At 46.9% G+C, this 22,265-nt stretch overlaps 1 protein-coding gene across 2 annotated transcripts in view; it reads left to right on the top strand.

The window, feature by feature from the left end:
* LOC311117261 (HAUS augmin-like complex subunit 7) overlaps positions 1-22,003 on the top strand; it is a gene marked incomplete at its 5' end in the record, with an annotated part of 33,423 nt that extends 11,420 nt beyond the window's left edge. Inside the window, 5 exons of one of the 2 annotated variants that reach the window (XM_084192231.1) lie at positions 2,500-2,693; positions 3,564-3,678; positions 16,671-16,880; positions 19,479-19,581; positions 21,301-22,003. In XM_084192231.1, coding sequence (XP_084048357.1) covers positions 2,500-2,693; positions 3,564-3,678; positions 16,671-16,880; positions 19,479-19,581; positions 21,301-21,362 — 684 coding nt within the window. In that variant the 3' untranslated portion in view covers positions 21,363-22,003. The remainder of the gene's footprint in view (positions 1-2,499; positions 2,694-3,563; positions 3,679-16,670; positions 16,881-19,478; positions 19,582-21,300) is intronic. The other variant, XM_084192232.1, reaches the window with a different exon arrangement.
* Positions 22,004-22,265: the final 262 nt, after the last annotated feature.

Here is a 22,265-nt window from a genome sequence, read left to right as displayed (position 1 = left end):
AATAAAATGCAAATTAATTACTTAAAAATCATACAATGTGATTTTCTGGATTTTTGTTTTAGTTTCCGTCTCTCACAGTTGAAGTGTACCTATGATAAAAATTACAGACCTCTACATGCTTTGTAAGTAGGAAAACCTGCAAAATCGACAGTGTATCAAATACTTGTTCTCCCCACTGTATATCTGTTCTTAGTTCTGTATTTTTTGAATGGGGCATGCTTATTTAAGATGGAGAGGAAAGCACTTTTGAAGAACATCCAGGCATCCTCTACTGACGGAATGAGGTCAATATCCATCCAGGATACCTGGGCCAGGTCAATTAGGAAGGCCTGCTCGCTAAAGTGTTTTAGGGAGCATTTGACAGTGATGAGGGGTGGTCGTTTGACCGCGGACCCATTACGGACGCTGGCAATAAGGCAGTGATCGCTGAGATCCTGGTTGAAGACAGCGGAGGTGTATTTAGAGGGTAAATTAGTCAGGATGATATCTATGAGGGTGCCCATGTTTATGGATTTAGGGTTGTACCTGGTAGGTTCCTTGATAATTTGTGTGAGATTGAGGGCATCTAGTTTAGATTGTAGGATGGCCGGGGTGTTAAGCATATCCCAGTTTAGGTCACCAAGCAGTACGAACTCTGAGGATAGATGGGGGGCAATACATTCACATATGGTGTCCAGGGCACAGCTCGGGGCTGAGGGGGGTCTGTTGAGAGACTTATTTCTGGAAAGGTGGATTTTTAGAAGTAGAAGCTCAAACTGTTTGGGCACAGACCTGGATAGTATGATAGAGCTCTGCAGGCTATCTCTACAGTATATTGCAACTGCACCCAGTTCATACAGTTGAAGTCGGAAGTTTACATACACCTTAGCCAAATACATTTAAACTCAGTTTTTCACAATTCCTGACATTTAATCCTAGTACAAATACACTGTCTTAGGTCAGTTAGGATCACCACTTTATTTTAAGAATGTGAAATGTCAGAGTAATAGTAGAGAGAATGATTTATTTCAGCTTTTATTTATTTCATCACAAGTGGGTCAGAAGTTTACATACACTCAATTAGTATTTGGTAGCATTGCCTTTAAATTATTTAACTTGGGTGAAACGTTTCGGGTAGCCTTTCACAAGCTTCCCACAATAATTTGGGTGAATATTGGCCCATTCCTCCTGACAGAGCTGGTGTAACTGAATCAGGTTTGTAGGCCTCCTTGTTCGCACACGCTTTTTCAGTTCTGCCCACAGATTTTCTATAGGATTGAGGTCAGGGCTTTGTGATGGCCACTCCAATACCTTGACTTTGTTGTTCTTAAGCCATTTTGCCACAACTTTGGAAGTATGCTTGGGGTCATTGTCCATTTGGAAGACCCATTTGCGACCAAGCTTTAACTTCCTGACTGATGTCTTGATGTTGCTTCAATATATCCACATAATTGTCCTTCCTCATGATGCCATCTATTTTGTGAAGTGCGCCAGTCCCTCCTGCAGCAAAGCACCCCCACAGCATGATGCTGCCACCCCCGTGCTTCACAGTTGGGATGGTGCTCTTCGGCTTGCAAGCCAACCCCCTTTTTCCTCCAAACATAAAGATGGTCATTATGGCCAAACAGTTCTATTTTTGTTTCATCAGACCAGAGGATATTCTCCAAAAAGTACGATCTTTGTCCCCATGTCCAGTTGCAAACCGAAGTCCGGCTTTTTTATGGCGGTTTTGGAGCAGTGGCTTCTTCCTTGCTGAGCGGCCTTTCAGGTTATGTCGATATAGGACTCGTTTTACTGTGGATATAGATACTTCTGTACCTGTTTCCTCCAGCATCTTCACAAGGTCCTTTGCTGTTGTTCTTGGATTGACTTGTACTTTTCGCACCAAAGTACGTTCATCTCTTGGAGACAGAACGCATCTCCTTCCTGAGCGGTATGACGGCTGCATGGTCCCATGGTGTTTATACTTGCGTACTATTGTTTGTACAGATTAACGTGGTGCCTTCAGGCGTTTGGAAATTGCTCCCAAGAATGAACCAGACTTGTGGAGGTCTACCATTTTTTTCCTTGGCTGATTTCTTTTGATTTTCCCATGATGTCAAGCAAAGAGGCACTGAGTTTGAAGGTAGGCCTTGAAATACATCCACAGGTACACCTCCAATTGACTCAAATGATGTCAATTAGCCTATCAGAAGCTTCTAAAGCCATGACATCATTTTCTGGAATATTCCAAGCTGTTTAAAGGCACAGTCAACTTAGTGTATGTGAACTTCTGACCCACTGGAATTGTGATACAGTGAAATAATCTGTCTGTAAACAATTGTTGGAAAAATGGCTTGTGTCATGCACAAAGTAGATATCCTAACCGACTTGCCAAAACTATAGTTTGTTAACAAGAAATGTGTGGAGTGGTTGAAAAACGAGATTTAATGACTCCAACCTAAGTGTACGTAAACTTCCGACTTCAACTGTACGTGTTGTTCTGCTGTATTCTAACAGGCTGTGTCCCTCCTCTCTCAGGGCCGGGCCTGTCCCCTGCGCCAGCTGTGTTTCCTGGAGCAGCTGCTAACTCTAGTGCCTGGCTCCATGGAGTCTAGTGGGGACAGCAGGGCCGGAGGAGAGGGCCTACTGAAGGAACTCTTCTGTCCTGAAGCTCTGCCTCACCTGACACACGCACTCACCCCTACACTCACCCCCTGGCCCTCTGATATCAGGTACACACTCACCCCTACACTCACCCCTACACTCACCCCCTGGCCCTCTGATATAAGGTACGCACTCACCCCTACACTCACCCCCTGGCCCTCTGATATCAGGGACACACTCACCCCTACACTCACCCCCTGGCCCTTTGATATCAGGGACACACTCACCCCCACACTCACCCCCTGGCCCTTTGATATCAGGGACACACTCACCCCTACACTCACCCCCTGGCCCTCTGATATCAGGGACACACTCACCCCTACACTCACCCCCTGGCCCTCTGATATCAGGGACATACTCACCCCTACACTCACCCCCTGGCCCTCTGATATCAGGGACACACTCACCCCTACACTCACCCCCTGGCCCTCTGATATCAGGGACATACTCACCCCTACACTCACCCCCTGGCCCTCTGATATCAGGGACACACTCACCCCCTGGCCCTCTGATATCAGGGACACACTCACCCCTACACTCACCCCCTGGCCCTCTGATATCAGGTACACACTCACCCCCACACTCACCCCTACACTCACCCCCTCGCCCTCTGATATCAGGGACACACTCACCCCCTGGCCCTCTGATATCAGGGACACACTCACCCCTACACTCACCCCCTGGCCCTCTGATATCAGGGACACACTCACCCCTACACTCACCCCCTGGCCCTCTGATATCAGGGACACACTCACCCCCACACTCACCCCCTGGCCCTCTGATATCAGGGACACACTCACCCCTACACTCACCCCCTGGCCCTCTGATATCAGGGACACACTCACCCCTACACTCACCCCCTGGCCCTCTGATATCAGGGACACACTCACCCCTACACTCACTGGCCCAGTACTAACCCACCTGACCTCTTTCTCCAGGGGTGCCAGGAAGGGTCAGAGGTCACTACCCAGCAGGCCGACGGGCAAGGAGGTTGCTGATGTCACAGCCCTGCTGGAGTCCACTCAAACCGCCCTGGAACAGCTGAAGGACCAGGTGTCTGTCTGTCTGTCTGTCTGTCTGTCTGTCTGTCTGTCTGTCTGTCTGTCTGTCTGTCTGTCTGTCTGTCTGTCTGTCTGTCTGATGTAATCCAGGAGGGAAGTTGGAATGACATACAGTCACCTCAAATTATTGGCACCCTTGATAAAGATGAGCAAAAAATGTTTACCTCAAAATGATAGGTGCCTAAATTTTTGGCACCCTTGTTTTCAATACTTTGTGCACCCTCCCCTTGCAACGATAACGGCATTGAGCCTTTTCTGTAATGTTGTATGAGATTGGAGAACACATTGGGAAGGGATCTTAGACCACTCCTCCATACAGAATCCTTCCAGATCCTTGATATCCTTCCTCTGCGCTTATGGACTTCCATCTTCAATTCAAACCACAGGTTTTCAATGGGTTCAAGTCCGGAGACTGAGATGGCCATTGCAATATGTTGATTTTGTGGTCAATTAAGCATTTCTTGGTGGATTTCGATGTGTGCTTGGAGTTATTGTCTTGCTGGAAGATCCACTTGCAGTCAATTTTCAGCCTCCTTGCAGAGGCAACCAGGTCTTTGGCTACAATGTCCTGGTAGTGGGTTAAGTTCATGATGCCGTTGACCTTAACCTTGGCCCCAGGACCAGTGGAAGGTAAACAGCCCCATAATATAACATTAATGACGTACTTCTCTGATTATGCATCATTCTTTCAATGCCAAACCCACCCCTGGCCAGAGCTCCATTTTCCTCTCATCTGACCTGGTTCCAGTGCCTATGTTTGACACCCCTGGCCGATGCCGTTTACCGAACTCCAGGCGTTTATTTTGTTGGTTGCTCTTAATAAAAGCTTTTTTTCTGGCAACCCTTCCAACGAGCTTATTGCATTTTTTTTTTTTTTATTGGCGTGGGGGTGGCGTCTAATTGTTGTTTTGGAGACTTGGTGACCCCAAGATACGACCAAGTTCTGTTATTCTCCAACTGTGGCCCCTTGGACTTTTCTTTGCCACCTGAACTATCTTCCTCCCTGTGGGGACAATATACACATGCACCCTCTACCAGGCAGGTTGACCTCTGTTCCAGGAGTTTTAAACTTATTCATTATTGCCCTAATAGTGGTAAGTGGTATGTATAGTTTTTTTTAGCTGGTATTTTGTACCCTTTTTGTGTGTTACCTCATTTTTATACTCCAGTGAAACAGGAAGCCATGGAAGGCCAGTTCCTTAAAGAGCGACAGAACGCACTGATTCGCCGTGTGGTTTTTTCTGTTGCTCATTCAGAAAAACGAGATCTCAGTCTTGGGGGTGTGGTTCGGTGTGGCAGGTTGTCCCTTATGAGACACCATATGAAGGAAGGCAGTAGTACTTCCTCAAAATAGTCAGAATGAATCTAAGATAACTCAAGAAATCCTGTAATTGGATAGTGTAATTCATCCTGTAATTGGATAGTGTAATTCATCCTGTAATTGGATAGTGTAATTCATCCTGTAATTGGATAGTGTAATTCATCCTGTAATTGGATAGTGTAATTCATCCTGTAATTGGATAGTGTAATTCATCCTGTAATTGGATAGTGTAATTCATCCTGTAATTGGATAGTGTAATTCATCCTGTAATTGGATAGTGTAATTCATCCTGTAATTGGATATGTAATTCATCCTGTAATTGGATAGTGTAATTCATCCTGTAATTGGATAGTGTAATTCATTCATTTGGACGTTTTGGCAGAGGAGGTTTTAGTAGCACCATTTTAAAAGAAATGTGAAATGTGTTGTCTGGTTGGCAGGTCTGTCTCGGTCTGAGCTGAGGGGGCAGGTCTGTCTCGGTCTGAGCTGCGGGGGCAGGTCTGTCTCGGTCTGAGCTGAGGGGGCAGGTCTGTCTCGGTCTGAGCTGAGGGGGCAGGTCTGTCTCGGTCTGAGCTGAGGGGGCAGGTCTGTCTCGGTCTGAGCTGAGGGGGCAGGTCTGTCTCGGTCTGAGCTGAGGGGGCAGGTCTGTCTCGGTCTGAGCTGAGGGGGCAGGTCTGTCTCGGTCTGTGCTGCGGGGGCAGGTCTGTCTCGGTCTGTGCTGCGGGGGCAGGTCTGTCTCGGTCTGAGCTGCGGGGGCAGGTCTGTCTCGGTCTGTGCCATTGGATAGAGAGCAATCATCACAGCTGTTCGTCCCGTGGTAGTGGGCAAATGGACAAAACCCAACCCAATCAACACAGCTGTTCGTCCCGTGGTAGTGGGCAAATGGACAAAACCCAACCCAATCATCACAGCTGTTCGTCCCGTGGTAGTGGGCAAATGGACAAAACCCAACCCAATCAACACAGCTGTTCGTCCCGTGGTAGTGGGCAAATGGACAAAACACAGCTGTTCGTCCCGTGGTAGTGGGCAAATGGACAAAACCCAACCCAATCAACACAGCTGTTCGTCCCGTGGTAGTGGGCAAAACCCAACCCAATCATCACAGCTGTTCGTCCCGTGGTAGTGGGCAAATGGACAAAACACAGCTGTTCGTCCCGTGGTAGTGGGCAAATGGACAAAACCCAACCCAATCAACACAGCTGTTCGTCCCGTGGTAGTGGGCAAATGGACAAAACCCAACCCAATCATCACAGCTGTTCGTCCCGTGGTAGTGGGCAAATGGACAAAACACAGCTGTTCGTCCCGTGGTAGTGGGCAAATGGACAAAACCCAACCCAATCAACACAGCTGTTCGTCCCGTGGTAGTGGGCAAATGGACAAAACCCAACCCAATCATCACAGCTGTTCGTCCCGTGGTAGTGGGCAAATGGACAAAACCCAACCCAATCATCACAGCTGTTCGTCCCGTGGTAGTGGGCAAATGGACAAAACCCAACCCAATCAACACAGCTGTTCGTCCCGTGGTAGTGGGCAAATGGACAAAACCCAACCCAATCATCACAGCTGTTCGTCCCGTGGTAGTGGGCAAATGGACAAAACCCAACCCAATCAACACAGCTGTTCGTCCCGTGGTAGTGGGCAAATGGACAAAACACAGCTGTTCGTCCCGTGGTAGTGGGCAAATGGACAAAACCCAACCCAATCAACACAGCTGTTCGTCCCGTGGTAGTGGGCAAAACCCAACCCAATCATCACAGCTGTTCGTCCCGTGGTAGTGGGCAAATGGACAAAACACAGCTGTTCGTCCCGTGGTAGTGGGCAAATGGACAAAACCCAACCCAATCAACACAGCTGTTCGTCCCGTGGTAGTGGGCAAAACCCAACCCAATCATCACAGCTGTTCGTCCCGTGGTAGTGGGCAAATGGACAAAACACAGCTGTTCGTCCCGTGGTAGTGGGCAAATGGACAAAACCCAACCCAATCAACACAGCTGTTCGTCCCGTGGTAGTGGGCAAATGGACAAAACCCAACCCAATCATCACAGCTGTTCGTCCCGTGGTAGTGGGCAAATGGACAAAACACAGCTGTTCGTCCCGTGGTAGTGGGCAAATGGACAAAACCCAACCCAATCAACACAGCTGTTCGTCCCGTGGTAGTGGGCAAATGGACAAAACCCAACCCAATCATCACAGCTGTTCGTCCCGTGGTAGTGGGCAAATGGACAAAACCCAACCCAATCATCACAGCTGTTCGTCCCGTGGTAGTGGGCAAATGGACAAAACCCAACCCAATCAACACAGCTGTTCGTCCCGTGGTAGTGGGCAAATGGACAAAACCCAACCCAATCATCACAGCTGTTCGTCCCGTGGTAGTGGGCAAATGGACAAAACCCAACCCAATCAACACAGCTGTTCGTCCCGTGGTAGTGGGCAAATGGACAAAACCCAACCCAATCAACACAGCTGTTCGTCCCGTGGTAGTGGGCAAAACCCAACCCAATCATCACAGCTGTTCGTCCCGTGGTAGTGGGCAAATGGACAAAACACAGCTGTTCGTCCCGTGGTAGTGGGCAAATGGACAAAACCCAACCCAATCAACACAGCTGTTCGTCCCGTGGTAGTGGGCAAAACCCAACCCAATCATCACAGCTGTTCGTCCCGTGGTAGTGGGCAAATGGACAAAACACAGCTGTTCGTCCCGTGGTAGTGGGCAAATGGACAAAACCCAACCCAATCAACACAGCTGTTCGTCCCGTGGTAGTGGGCAAATGGACAAAACCCAACCCAATCATCACAGCTGTTCGTCCCGTGGTAGTGGGCAAATGGACAAAACACAGCTGTTCGTCCCGTGGTAGTGGGCAAATGGACAAAACCCAACCCAATCAACACAGCTGTTCGTCCCGTGGTAGTGGGCAAATGGACAAAACCCAACCCAATCATCACAGCTGTTCGTCCCGTGGTAGTGGGCAAATGGACAAAACCCAACACAATCATCACAGCTGTTCGTCCCGTGGTAGTGGGCAAATGGACAAAACCCAACCCAATCAACACAGCTGTTCGTCCCGTGGTAGTGGGCAAATGGACAAAACCCAACCCAATCAACACAGCTGTTCGTCCCGTGGTAGTGGGCAAAACCCAACCCAATCATCACAGCTGTTCGTCCCGTGGTAGTGGGCAAATGGACAAAACACAGCTGTTCGTCCCGTGGTAGTGGGCAAATGGACAAAACCCAACCCAATCAACACAGCTGTTCGTCCCGTGGTAGTGGGCAAAACCCAACCCAATCATCACAGCTGTTCGTCCCGTGGTAGTGGGCAAATGGACAAAACACAGCTGTTCGTCCCGTGGTAGTGGGCAAATGGACAAAACCCAACCCAATCAACACAGCTGTTCGTCCCGTGGTAGTGGGCAAAACCCAACCCAATCATCACAGCTGTTCGTCCCGTGGTAGTGGGCAAATGGACAAAACACAGCTGTTCGTCCCGTGGTAGTGGGCAAATGGACAAAACCCAACCCAATCAACACAGCTGTTCGTCCCGTGGTAGTGGGCAAATGGACAAAACACAGCTGTTCGTCCCGTGGTAGTGGGCAAATGGACAAAACCCAACCCAATCAACACAGCTGTTCGTCCCGTGGTAGTGGGCAAATGGACAAAACACAGCTGTTCGTCCCGTGGTAGTGGGCAAATGGACAAAACCCAACCCAATCATCACAGCTGTTCGTCCCGTGGTAGTGGGCAAATGGACAAAACCCAACCCAATCAACACAGCTGTTCGTCCCGTGGTAGTGGGCAAATGGACAAAACCCAACCCAATCATCACAGCTGTTCGTCCCGTGGTAGTGGGCAAATGGACAAAACCCAACCCAATCAACACAGCTGTTCGTCCCGTGGTAGTGGGCAAATGGACAAAACCCAACCCAATCAACACAGCTGTTCGTCCCGTGGTAGTGGGCAAAACCCAACCCAATCATCACAGCTGTTCGTCCCGTGGTAGTGGGCAAATGGACAAAACACAGCTGTTCGTCCCGTGGTAGTGGGCAAATGGACAAAACCCAACCCAATCATCACAGCTGTTCGTCCCGTGGTAGTGGGCAAATGGACAAAACCCAACCCAATCAACACAGCTGTTCGTCCCGTGGTAGTGGGCAAATGGACAAAACCCAACCCAATCAACACAGCTGTTCGTCCCGTGGTAGTGGGCAAAACCCAACCCAATCATCACAGCTGTTCGTCCCGTGGTAGTGGGCAAATGGACAAAACACAGCTGTTCGTCCCGTGGTAGTGGGCAAATGGACAAAACCCAACCCAATCATCACAGCTGTTCGTCCCGTGGTAGTGGGCAAATGGACAAAACCCAACCCAATCATCACAGCTGTTCGTCCCGTGGTAGTGGGCAAATGGACAAAACCCAACCCTCGTTAGGTCCTGACAAACTCTTGTCCACAAATCTCACAACTCAGTTTTGGACAATACTGACGAAATTAACCTACTTGCACTTTTTAGTACATTTTGGCACCGTAATAAATGTTTCTGACTAATATCGATGTCACGTGCCGTTTTCAACCAGAGAAGTTGGTTCTCCAGTTCAGTTCGCCTTTTAGCTGAGATGAACGTTTGTTTTATTTTATCTATAAGAATTTGTAGGGGTACCAATAATTTTGACACCTTTTTTAGATAAAAATGATTACTTGTTTAAACAAAATCTTTCTCTGTGCATTTTTATTAGTATGGAATTATATAGTCAAACAATGTAGCTCAGTATTTGTATTTATTCTATACAGTCTTTTTCATATTTTTATCGAGGGTGCCAATAATTATGGAGGTGACTGATTTGTTTTAGCGCCTTCAGACCCCTTGACTTATTCCACGTTTTAGTTTTTACAGCCTGAATTCAAAATGGATTAAATAGATTTGAAACGTAATACCCCATAATGACAGTGGAACATGATTTTAGAAATGTTTGCAAATGTATTGAAAATGAAATACAGAAATCTAATTTACATAAGTATTCAACCCCCCTGAGTCAATACATGTTAGAATCACCTTTGGCAGCGATTACAGCTGTGAGTCTTTCTGGGTAAGTCTCTAAGAGGTTTGCACACCTGGACTGTACAATATTTTCACATTATTATTTTAAAAAATCTTCAAGCTCTGTCAAGTTGGTTGTTGATCATTGCTAGACAGCCATTTTCAAGTCTTGTCATAGCAACATTCAATGTCATCTTGGTAAACACTCCAGTGTATATTTGGCCTTGTGTTTTAGGTTATTGTCCTGCTGAAAGGTGAATTCATCTCAGTGTCTGGTGGAAAGCAGACTGAACCAGGTTTTTGCCTGTGCTTAACTCTATTGTTTATTTTTATCCTGAAAAACTCCCCAGTCCTTGCCGATGACAAGCATACCCATAACATGATGCAGCCACCTCCATGCTTGAAAATATGAAGAGTGGTACTCAGTGTTGTGTTGGATTTGCCCCAAACATAACGCTTTTATTCAGGACATAAAGTTAATATTTTTGCAGTTTTACTTTAGTGCCTTATTGGAAACCGGATGCATGTTTTGGAATATTAGTATTCTGTACAGGCGTCCTTCTTTTCACTCTGTCATTTAGGTTAATATTAACTACAATGTTGTTGATCCATCCTCAGTTTTCTCCTATCACAGCCATTAAACTCTGTTTTAAAGTCACCATTGGCCTCATGGTGAAATCCCTGAGCTGTTTCTTTCCTCCCCGGAACTGAGTTAGGAAGGACGCCTGTATCTTTGTAGTGACTGGGTGTATTGATACACCAAAGTGTGATTAATAACTTCACCATGCTCAAAGGGATATTCAATATCTGATTTTTATTTTTACCCATCTACCAATAGGTGCCCTTCTTTGCGAGGCATTGGAAAACCTCCCTGGTCTTTGTAGTTGAATCTGTGTTTGAAATTCACTGCTCAACTGAGGGACCTTACAGATAATTGTATGTGTGGGGTACAGAGATGGGGTAGTCATTCAAAAATCATGTTAAACACTATTATTGCACACAGAGTGAGTCCTTGCAACTTATTATGTGACTTGTTAAGCACATTTTTACTCCTGAACTAACAGCATTTAGAAATCACATTTACATTTTAGTCATTTAGCAGACGCTCTTATCCAGAGCGACTTACAGGAGCAATTAGGGTTAAGTGCCTTTCTCAAGGGCACATTTACGTCATTTAGCAGACGCTCTTATCCAGAGCGACTCATCAATTGGTGCGTTCACCCTATAGCCAGTGGGATAACCACTTTACAATTTTGGGGGGGGGGGGGTAGAAGGATTACTTTATCCTATCCCAGGTATTCCTTAAAGAGGTGGGGTTTCAAATGTCTCCGGAAGGTGGTGAGTGACTCCGCTGTCCTGGCGTCGTGAGGGAGATTGTTCCACCATTGGGGTGCCAGAGCAGCGAACAGTTTTGACTGGGCTGAGCGGGAACTATGCTTCCGCAGAGGAAGGGGAGCCAGCAGGCCAGAGGTGGATGAACGCAATGCCCTCGTTTGGGTGTAGGGACTGATCAGAGCCCGAAGGTACAGAGGTGCCGTTCCCCTCACTGCTCCATAGGCAAGCACCATGGTCTTGTAGCGGATGCGAGCTTCAACTGGAAGCCAGTGGAGTGTGCGGAGGAGGGGGGTGACGTGAGAGAACTTGGGAAGGTTGAACACCAGACGGGCTGCGGCATTCTGGATGAGTTGTAGGGGTTTAATGGCACAGGCAGGGAGGCCAGCCAACAGCGAGTTGCAGTAGTCCAGACGGGAGATGACAAGTGCCTGGATTAGGACCTGTGCCGCTTCCTGTGTAAGGCAGGGTCGTACTCTCCGAATGTTGTAGAGCATGAACCTGCAGGAGCGGGTCACCGCCTTGATGTTGGCGGAGAACGACAGGGTGTTGTCCAGGGTCACGCCTAGGCTCTTCGCACTCTGGGAGGAGGACACAGCGGAGTTGTCAACCGTGATGGCGAGATCATGGAACGGGCAGTCCTTCCCCGGGAGGAAGAGCAGCTCCGTCTTGCCAGGGTTCAGCTTGAGGTGGTGATCCGTCATCCATACTGATATGTCTGCCAGACATGCAGAGATGCGATTCGCCACCTGGTTATCAGAAGGGGGAAAGGAGAAGATGAGTTGTGTATCGTCAGCGTAGCAATGATAGGAGAGGCCATGTGAGGATATGACAGAGCCAAGTGACTTGGTGTATAGGGAGAAAAGGAGAGGGCCTAGAACTGAGCCCTGGGGGACACCAGTGGTGAGAGCACGTGGTGCGGAGACAGCTTCTCGCCACGCCACTTGGTAGGAGCGACCGGTCAGGTAGGACGCAATCCAGGAGTGAGCCGCACCGGAGATGCCCAGCTCGGAGAGGGTGGAGAGGAGGATCTGATGGTTCACAGTATCAAAGGCAGCAGACAGGTCTAGAAGGACAAGAGCAGAGGAGAGAGAGTTAGCTTTAGCAGTGCGGAGAGCCTCCGTGACACAGAGAAGAGCAGTCTCAGTTGAATGACCAGTCCTGAAACCTGACTGGTTTGGATCAAGAAGGTCATTCTGAGAGAGATAGCAAGAGAGTTGGCTAAAGACGGCACGCTCAATAGTTTTGGAAAGAAAAGAAAGAAGGGATACTGGTCTGTAGTTGTTGACATCAGTGGGATCGAGTGTTGGTTTCTTGAGAAGGGGAGCAACTCTCGCTCTCTTGAAGACGGAAGGGACATGGCCAGCGGTCAAGGATGAGTTGATCAGCGAGGTGAGGTAGGGGAGAAGGTCACCGGAGATGGTCTGGAGAAGAGAGGAGGGGATGGGGTCAAGCGGGCAGGTTGTTGGGCGGCCTGCAGTCACAAGTCGCAGGATTTTATCTGGAGAGAGAGGGGAGAAAGAAGTCAAAGCATAGGGTAGGGCAGTGTGAGTAGGACCAGCAGTGTCATTAGACTTAACAAACGAGGATCGAATGTCGTCAACCTTCTTTTCAAAGTGGTTGACGAAGTCATCCACAGAGAGAGAGGAGGGGGGGGCGGGGGGGGGAGGATTCAGGAGGGAGGAAAATGTGGCAAAGAGCTTCCTAGGGTTAGAGGCAGATGCTTGGAATTTAGAGTGGTAGAAAGTGGCCTTAGCAGCAGAAACAGATGAAGAAAATGTAGAGAGGAGGGAGTGAAAAGATGCCAGGTCGGCAGGGAGTTTAGTTTTCTTCCATTTCCGCTCCGCTGCCCGGAGCTCTGTTCTGTGAGCTCGCAATGAGTCATCAAGCCACGGAGCTGGAGGGGAGGACCGAGCCGGCCGGGAGGATAGGGGACACAGAGAGTCAAAGGATGCAGAAAGGGAGGAGAGGAGGGTTGAGGAGGCAGAATCAGGAGATTGGAGGGAGAAGGATTGAGCAGAGGGAAGAGATGATAGGATGGAAGAGGAGAGAGTAGTGGGAGAGAGAGAGCGAAGGTTGCGGCGGCGCATTACCATCTGTGTAGGGGCAGAGTGAGTAGTGTGGGAGGAGAGCGAGAGAGAAAAGGAAACAAAGTAGTGGTCGGAGACATGGAGGGGAGTTGCAGTGAGATTAGTAGAGGAGCAGCATCTAGTGAAGATGAGGTCAAGCGTATTGCCTGCCTTGTGAGTAGGGGGGGACGGTGAGAGGGTGAGGTCAAAAGAGGAGAGAAGTGGAAAGAAGGAGGCAGAGAGAAATGAGTCAAATGTGGACATAGGGAGGTTGAAATCCCCCAAAACTGTGAGGGGTGAGCCATCCTCAGGAAAGGAACTTATCAAGGCGTCAAGCTCATTGATGAACTCTCCAAGGGAACCTGGAGGGCGATAGATGACAAGGATATTAAGCTTAAATGGGCTAGTGACTGTGACAGCATGGAATTCAAATGAGGAGATAGACAGATGGGTTAGGGGAAAAATTGAGAATGTCCACTTGGGAGAGATGAGGATTCCTGTGCCACCACCCCGCTGACCAGATGCTCTCGGGGTATGCGAGAACACATGGTCAGACGAGGAGAGAGCAGTAGGAGTAGCAGTGTTTTCAGTGGTAATCCATGTTTCCGTCAGCGCCAGGAAGTCGAGGGACTGGAGGGTAGCATAGGCTGGGATGAAGTCAGCTTTGTTGGCAGTAGAACGGCAGTTCCAGAGGCTGCCTGAGACCTGGAACTCCAGGTGTGGGGTGCGTGCAGGGACCACCAGGTTAGAGAGGCAGCAGCCACGCGGTGTGGGGCGTTTGTGTAGCCTGTGCAGAGAGGAGAGAACAGGGATAGGTAGAGGCATAGTTGACAGGCTGCAACAGATGGAATGGCTACAATAATGCAGAGGAGATCGGGATGAAATGAACTGAACATCAGGGAAAGGAGAGAGCAGGCCTCCCTCACCAAAAAATAAATAAATATATAACTCTCCCAACTTCCACCTCAGAAACTATAGTTGTTTCACTGAACCACCCGAATAAAACTCTCCCAACTTCCACTTTAGAAATTAGAATTGTTGTAAGCTACAGCAGACTGTTATCAGTAGCTGTAATTAAGTACAGCAGCTACCAACCACCTAACGTTAATGCCTCGGATGAGGTTAGAAAAACAGCTGAATGGTAGCAGCTAGCTGGCTCAATCACAGGTACTCTCAAGCATGAAATAACATTGGAAACAGCTAACCACAGTTGCTAAAAGTTACCCACAGTTGCTAAAAGTTACCGGTAGCTACCCGCTAGCTAGCTAGCTTTGTTGGTCCAGGTAGTGGGTAGGCTAGCCTCGTGCTTCGCCTGGGCTCCGCCGAATAAAATCCTTACCTACAATAATTACCTACAGTAATAACCTACAATAACTACCGGAGTAAGCTACCTATAATACCAAACTACAATACCTACCTACAATCTAAATACATGGTTTAAGCTTAACTCAACACCATATAAGAAGCCAAGCTTACCTTTCATAACGCAGCTTGCCATAACAAAGGGGTTGAACACTTATTGACTCAAGACATTTCAGCTTTTCATTTTGAATTAAATTTGTAAACATTTATAAAACATAATTCCACTTTTGACATGGGGTGTGTAAATCAGTGACACAAAATCTCAATTTAATCCATTTTAAGGGATGAGGTAATTCAAAAACCATGTAACTTATTATGTGACTTGTTAAGCAAACTTTTACTCCTGAACATTCACTGAACAAAAATATAAACGCAACAATTTCAAGGATTTGACTGAGTTACAGTTCATATAAGGAAATCAGTCAATTGAAATAAATTCATTAGGCCCTAATCTATGGTTTTCACATGACTGGAAATACATATCTGTTGGTCACAGATACCTTTTAAAAAGAAAGTAGGGGCGTGAATCAGAAAACCAGTCAGTATCTGGTGTGACCACCATTTGCCTCATGCAGCGAGACACATCTCCTTCACATAGAGCTGATCAGGCTGTTGATTGTGGCCTGTGGAAGTTGTCCCACTCCTCTTCAATGGCTGTGCGAAGTTGTTGGATATCAGCGGGAACTGGAACACGCTGTTGTACACGTCGATCCAGAGCATCCCAAACATGCTCAATGGGTGACATGTCTGGTGCACAGGATGCTGGTGGCTCCTTAATTGGGGAGGATGGGCTTATGGTTATGGCTGCAGCGGAATAGGTGGAATGGTATCAAATACATCAAACACATGGTTTGATGCCATTCGCTCCGTTCCAGCCATTATTATGAGCTGTTCTTTCCCTCAGCAGCCTCCACTGGTCTGGTGAGTATGCAGTCAGGACGACGAGCGCGCAGATGAGCTTCCCTGAGATGGTTTCTTACAGTTTGTGCAGAACTTCTTTGGTTGTGCAAACCCACAGTTTCATCAGCTGTCCGGGTGGCTGATCTGAGACGATCACTCAGGTGAAGAAGCCGGATGTGGAGGTCCTGGGCTGGCGTGGTTACACATGGTCTGGGGTAGTGAGGCCGGTTGGACGTACTACAAAATTCTCTAAAACAACGTTGGAGGCAGCTTATGGTAGAGAAATTAACATTAAATGCTCTGCCAACAGCTCTGGTGGACATTCCTGCAGTCAGAATGCCAATTGCGCGCTCCCTCAAAGCTCGAGACATCTGTGACATTGTGTTGTGACAAAACTGCACATTTTAGAGTGGCCTTTTATTGTCCCCAGCACAAGGTGCACCTGTGTAATGATCATGCTGTTTAATCAGCTTCTTGATATGCAACACCTGTCAGGTGGATGGATTATCTTGGCAAAGGAGAAATGCTCACTAACAGGGATGGAAACAACTTTGTGCACAACATGGAGAGAAATAAGCTTTTTGTGCGTGTGGAACATTTATTTGATATTTTATCTCCGGTCATGAAACATGGGACCAACACTTCACATGTTGCGTTTATAGTTTTGTTCTGTATAGTTTGGCTTGCCATAGCAAAAGGGGTTGAATACTTATTGAAATTTCAGCTTTTCATTTTTTATTAATTTGTTAAATTTCAAAAAACAGTTCCCCTTTGACATTCTGGGGTATTGTGTGTAGGCCAGTGACACAACATCTCAATGTCATCCATTTTAAATTCAGGCTGTAACAACAACAAAATGTGGAAAAGTCAGGGGGTGTGAACTTTCTGAAGGCACTGGATAAGAGCCTCTTCTAAAATCTAAATGTAACTTGTAAAACACTTTTTAATAAAACAATGATTTTGTCTCTCAGTGTGTGTTCCTGCGTGAAGAGGCCAGTCCTAGCCGGTTCTCTGTGTGCGCGTTGCGTGTAGCTGTGTCTGACCTGGCCCAGATGATGAGTGTATTCAGCCGTGTGTACGAGGCCGATTTCAGATCCTACTGCTGCAAAGAACCTCCCAGTCTCAGATCACACACAAACATCTTCAGCACTGTCCATAGGCTGCTCACCGCCTGCAACACGGTATACATGTTGTCTCTCTGCTCCTCTGAGTGCTGAGTGTTTTTCTCTCTCTCTCTCTCTACTCTCTCTCTCTCCTCTCTGTCTCTCTCTGTCTCTCTCTCTCTCTCTCCTCTCTCTACTCTCTCTCTACTCTCTGTCTCTCTCTCTCTCTCTCTCTCTCTCTCTGTCTCTCTCTCTCTCTCTCTGTCTCTCTCTGTCTCTGTCTCTCTCTGTCTCTCTCCTCTCTCTCTCTCTCTGTCTCTGTCTCTCTCTGTCTCTCTCTCTCTCTCTCTCTCTGTCTCTCTCTCTCTCTCTCTCTCTCTGTCTCTCTCTCTCTCTCTGTCTCTCTCTCTCTCTCTCTGTCTCTCTCTCTCTCTCTCTCTCTCTGTCTCACAGTCTCTCTCTCTCTCCTCTCTCTGTCTCTCTCTGTCTCTCTCTGTCTCTCTCTGTCTCTCTCTGTCTCTCTCTCTGTCTCTCTCTGTCTCTCTCTCTGTCTCTCTCTGTCTCTCTCTCTGTCTCTCTCTCTCTCTCTCTCTCTCTCTCTCTCTCTGTCTCTCTCTCTCTCTGTCTCTCTCCCCCTCTCTCTCTCTGTCTCTCTCCCCCTCTCTCTCTCCCCCATCTCTCTCTCTCTCTCCCTGTCTCTCTCTCTCTCCCTGTCTCTCTCTCTCTCTCTCTCTCCCCCTCTCTCTCTGTCTCTCTCTCTCCTCTCTCTGTCTCTCTCTCTCTCCGTCTCTCTCTCGCTCTCCGTCTCTCTCTCTCTCTCTGTCTCTCCTCTCTCTCCCTCTCCCCCTCTCTCTCTCTCTCCCTCTCCCCCTCTCTCTCTCCCCCTCTCTGTCTCTCTCTCTCTCCTCGTCTCTCTCTCTCTCTCGCTCTCCGTCTCTCTCTCCGTCTCTCTCTCTCCTCTCTCTCCCTCTCCCCCTCTCTCTCTCTCTCTCCCTCTCCCCCTCTCTCTACCTCTCCCCCTCTCTCTCTCTCCCTCTCCCCCCCTCTCTCTCTCTGTCTCTCTCTCCTCTCTCCTCTCTCTGTCTCTCTCTCTGTTAAAAATTTTTTACGTTTACCCACTGACAAAGACATGATCAGTCTATAATTTTAATGGTAGGTTTATTTGAAAAAAAGAGTGAGAGACAGAATAACAACAAAAAAATGCATGTCAAAAATTTTATAAATTGATTTGCATTTTAATGAGGGAAATAAGTATTTGACCCCCTCTCAATCAGAAAGATTTCTGGCTCCCAGGTATCTTTTATACAGGTAACGAGCTGAGATTAGGAGCACACTCTTAAAGGGAGTGCTCCTAATCTCAGCTTGTTACCTGTATAAAAGACACCTGTCCACAGAAGCAATCAATCAATCAGATTCCAAACGCTCCCATGGCCAAGACCAAAGAGCTCTCCAAGGATGTCAGGGACAAGATTGTAGACCTACACAAGGCTGAAATGGGCTACAAGACCATCGCCAAGCAGCTTGGTGAGAAGGTGACAACAGTTGGTCCGATTATTCGCAAATGGAAGAAAAACAAAAGAACTGTCAATCTCCCTCGGCCTGGGGCTCCATGCAAGATCTCACCTCGTGGAGTTGCAATGATCATGAGAACGGTGAGGAATCAGCCCAGAACTACACGGGAGGATCTTGTCAATGATCTCAACGCAGCTGGGACCATAGTCACCAAGAAAACAATTGGTAACACACTTCGCCGTGAAGGACTGAAATCCTGCAGCGCCCGCAAGGTCCCCCTGCTCAAGAAAGCACATATACAGGGCCGTCTGAAGTTTGCCAATGAACATCTGAATGATTCAGAGGAGAACTGGGTGAAAGTGTTGTGGTCAGATGAGACCAAAATCAAGCTCTTTGGCATCAACTCAACTCGCCGTGTTTGGAGGAGGAGGAATGCTGCCTATGACCCCAAGAACACCATCCCCACCGTCAAACATGGAGGTGGAAACATTATGCTTTGGGGGTGTTTTTCTGCTAAGGGGACAGGACAACTTCACCGCATCAAAGGGACGATGAACGGGGCGATTTACCGTCAAATCTTGGGTGAGAACCTCCTTCCCTCAGCCAGGGCATTGAAAATGGGTCGTGGATGGGTATTCCAGCATGACAATGACCCAAAACACACGGCCAAGGCAACAAAGGAGTGGCACAAGAAGAAGCACATTAAGGTCCTGGAATGGCCTAGCCAGTCTCCAGACCTTAATCCCATAGAAAATCTGTGGAGGGAGCTGAAGGTTTGAGTTGCCAAACGTCAGCCTCGAAACCTTAATGACTTGGAGAAGATCTGCAAAGAGGAGTGAGATGTGTGCAAACCTGGTGGCCAACTATAAGAAAAGTCTGACCTCTGTGATTGCCAACAAGGGTTTTGCCACCAAGTACTAAGTCATGTTTTGCAGAGGGGTCAAATACTTATTTCCCTCATTAAAATGCAAATCAATTTATAACATTTTTGACATGCGTTTATCTTGGCTTTGTTGTTGTTATTCTGTCTCTCACTGTTCAAATAAACCTACCATTAAAATTATAGACTGATCGTGTCTTTGTCAGTGGGCAAACGTACAAAATCAGCAGGGGATCAAATACTTTTTTCCCTCACTGTATACTACATAATCTCTCTCTCTCTAGGAGCTCGAAGTCCTGCAGCAGGTATCCGAGGTGTCTGTCTGTCTGTCTGACACAGTGAAGGAGGACCCTTGCTACTGGAGCCATGGACACAAACACACACTTTGTGAGTTTATACACACACACACCCTAGCCTCCCATACAGTACAGAAAACTATGCCGTATATATACAGTTGAAGTCGGAAGTTTACATACACTTAGGTTGGAGTCATTAAAACATGTTTTTCAACCACTCCACAAATGTCTTGTTAACAAACTATAGTTTTGGCAAGTCGGTTAGGACATCTACTTTGTGTAATTTTTCCAACAATTGTTTACAGACAGATTATTTCACTTATAATTTACTGTATCACAATTCCAGTGGGTCAGAAGTTTACATACACTATGTTGACTGTGCCTTTAAACAGCTTGGGAAAATGTCATGGCTTTAGAAGCTTCTGATAGGCTAATTGACATCATTTGAGTCAATTGGAGGTGTACCTGTGGATGTATTTCAAGGCCTACCTTCAAACTCAGTGCCTCTTTGCTTGACATCATGGGAAAATCAAAAGAAATCAGCCAAGACCTCAGAAAAAAAATGTGTAGACCTCCACAAGTCTGGTTCATCCTTGGGAGCAATTTCCAAACGCCTGAAGGTACCACGTTCATCTGTACAAACAATAGTACGCAAGTATAAACACCATGGGACCACGCAGCCGTCATACCGCTCAGGAAGGAGACGCGTTCTGTCTCTTAGAGATTAACGTACTTTGGTGCGAGAAGTGCACATCAATCCCAGAACAACAGCAAAGGACCTTGTGAAGATGCTGGAGGAAACAGGTACAAAAGTATCTATATCCACAGTAAAACGAGTCCTATATCGACATAGCCTGAAAGGCCGCTCAGAAAGGAAGAAGCCACTGCTCCAAAACCACCATAAAAAAGCCAGACTACGGTTTGCAACTGCACATGGGGACAAATATCGTACTTTTTGGAGAAATGTCCTCTGGTCTGATGAAACAAAAATAGAACTGTTTGGCCATAATGACCATCGTTATGTTTGGAGGAAAAAGGGGGTTGCTTGCAAGCCGAAGAACACCATCCCAACCGTGAAGCACGGGGTGGCAGCATCATGCTGTGGGGGTGCTTTGCTGCAGGAGGGACTGGTGCACTTTACAAAATAGATGGCATCATGAGGAAGGATAATTATGTGGATATATTGAAGCAACATCTCAAGACATCAGTCAGGAAGTTAAAGCTTGGTCGCAAATGGGTCTTCCAAATGGACAATGACCCCAAGCATACTTCCAAAGTTGTGGCAAAATGGCTTAAGGACAACAAAGTCAAGGTATTGGAGTGGCCATCAGAAAGCCCTGACCTCAATCCTATAGAAAATGTGTGGGCAGAACTGAAAAAGCGTGTGCGAGCAAGGAGGCCTACAAACCTGACTCAGTTACACCAGTTCTGTCAGGAGTAATGGGCCAAAATTCACCCAAATTATTGTGGGAAGCTTGTGGAAGGCTACATGAAACGTTTGACCCAAGTTAAACAATTTAAAGGCAATGCTACCAAATACTAATTGAGTGTATGTAAACTTCTGACCCACTGGGAATGTGATGAAAGAAATAAAAGCTGAAATAAATAATTCTCTCTACTATTATTCTGATATTTCACATTCTTCAAATAAAGGGGTGATCCTAACTGACCTAAGACAGGGAATTTTTACTAGGATTAAATGTCAGGAATGGTGAAAAACTGAGTTTAAATGTATTTGGCTAAGGTGTATGTAAACTTCCGACTTCAACTGTATATTGCTATTGAAGTTGACTGTGTGTTTGTGTTTCAGCCACCCAGTTGGAGGACCTTACCAAGAGATACACAGAGTTCCTTTCTCTTCACCACGGCTAACAAGCTACCGCTAACATAACCCTAAACTCTACAGACAACTGTTAGCATGCTACCGCTAACCTAACCCAAAACCTCGCAGACAACTATTAGCTTGCTACTGCTAACTCTCCGTGACCGCCACATGCTTGCATCAGTGTTAACTTTCCTGCCCTTCAATGCTAAGGTTGTTTTAGTGTCAGTTCTAAGTGCAGACTGTGTTTGTAACCATGATTTGAGCAGTAGGCAGATCATATTCACTTCTCTAGCTTGGCTTTCCAAGTTCCCATCTTAGTTTTTTTTTTTTTTTTTTCAATACATTTGAAATCACTTTTTGTAAATGATTTAATATGAATGCACTATATAGGGAATAGGGTACCATTTGAGACTCATTCAGCACCGATACACCTGGCAATAGTGTTGCATTCAGCACCGATACGCTACATCAAATTTGTTTTGGTGATAATATGTTCTTTCTCAACAGTGGAACTGCATACATTTTTTTAAAATGGTGTCTATGTCTGTAAGTTGTTACAGTATGTCTGATATTTGTCTCAAACATTGTTCCCCCCCTGCTGTCTTGGTTGCACCAGGTCTCTTGAAAAATAGATTTTATCTCAATGAGACTAACCTGGATGAATAAAGGTTAATACAAAATATAGGCTACTAGTTTCTGAAGTCCCATTTATACATAAATTATATGTTTGGATGTGTGACTGCATTGGCGCTGTCAAATCGGTGAGCGGCTGTTCATGTGGTCATTTTAAGCCACACCCACCCCACTCACGCTAGAAGTTTAGAACATAGTCATCTGCGGTGGACACTACAGCAGTGTTTTTCCAGACCAGGAGACATCCAGAAAATCACGGAAATGTCTGTGGAGTGCGAACAGTTTGACACGCTAATATGACCCCTCTATGGAAAGGT

The sequence above is a fragment of the Coregonus lavaretus genome (assembly GCF_964263955.1).
Source record: "Coregonus lavaretus genome assembly, contig: HAP1_SCAFFOLD_1763, whole genome shotgun sequence".
Taxonomy (NCBI): domain Eukaryota; kingdom Metazoa; phylum Chordata; class Actinopteri; order Salmoniformes; family Salmonidae; genus Coregonus; species Coregonus lavaretus.
This window is presented reverse-complemented; position numbering and strand designations above follow the sequence as displayed.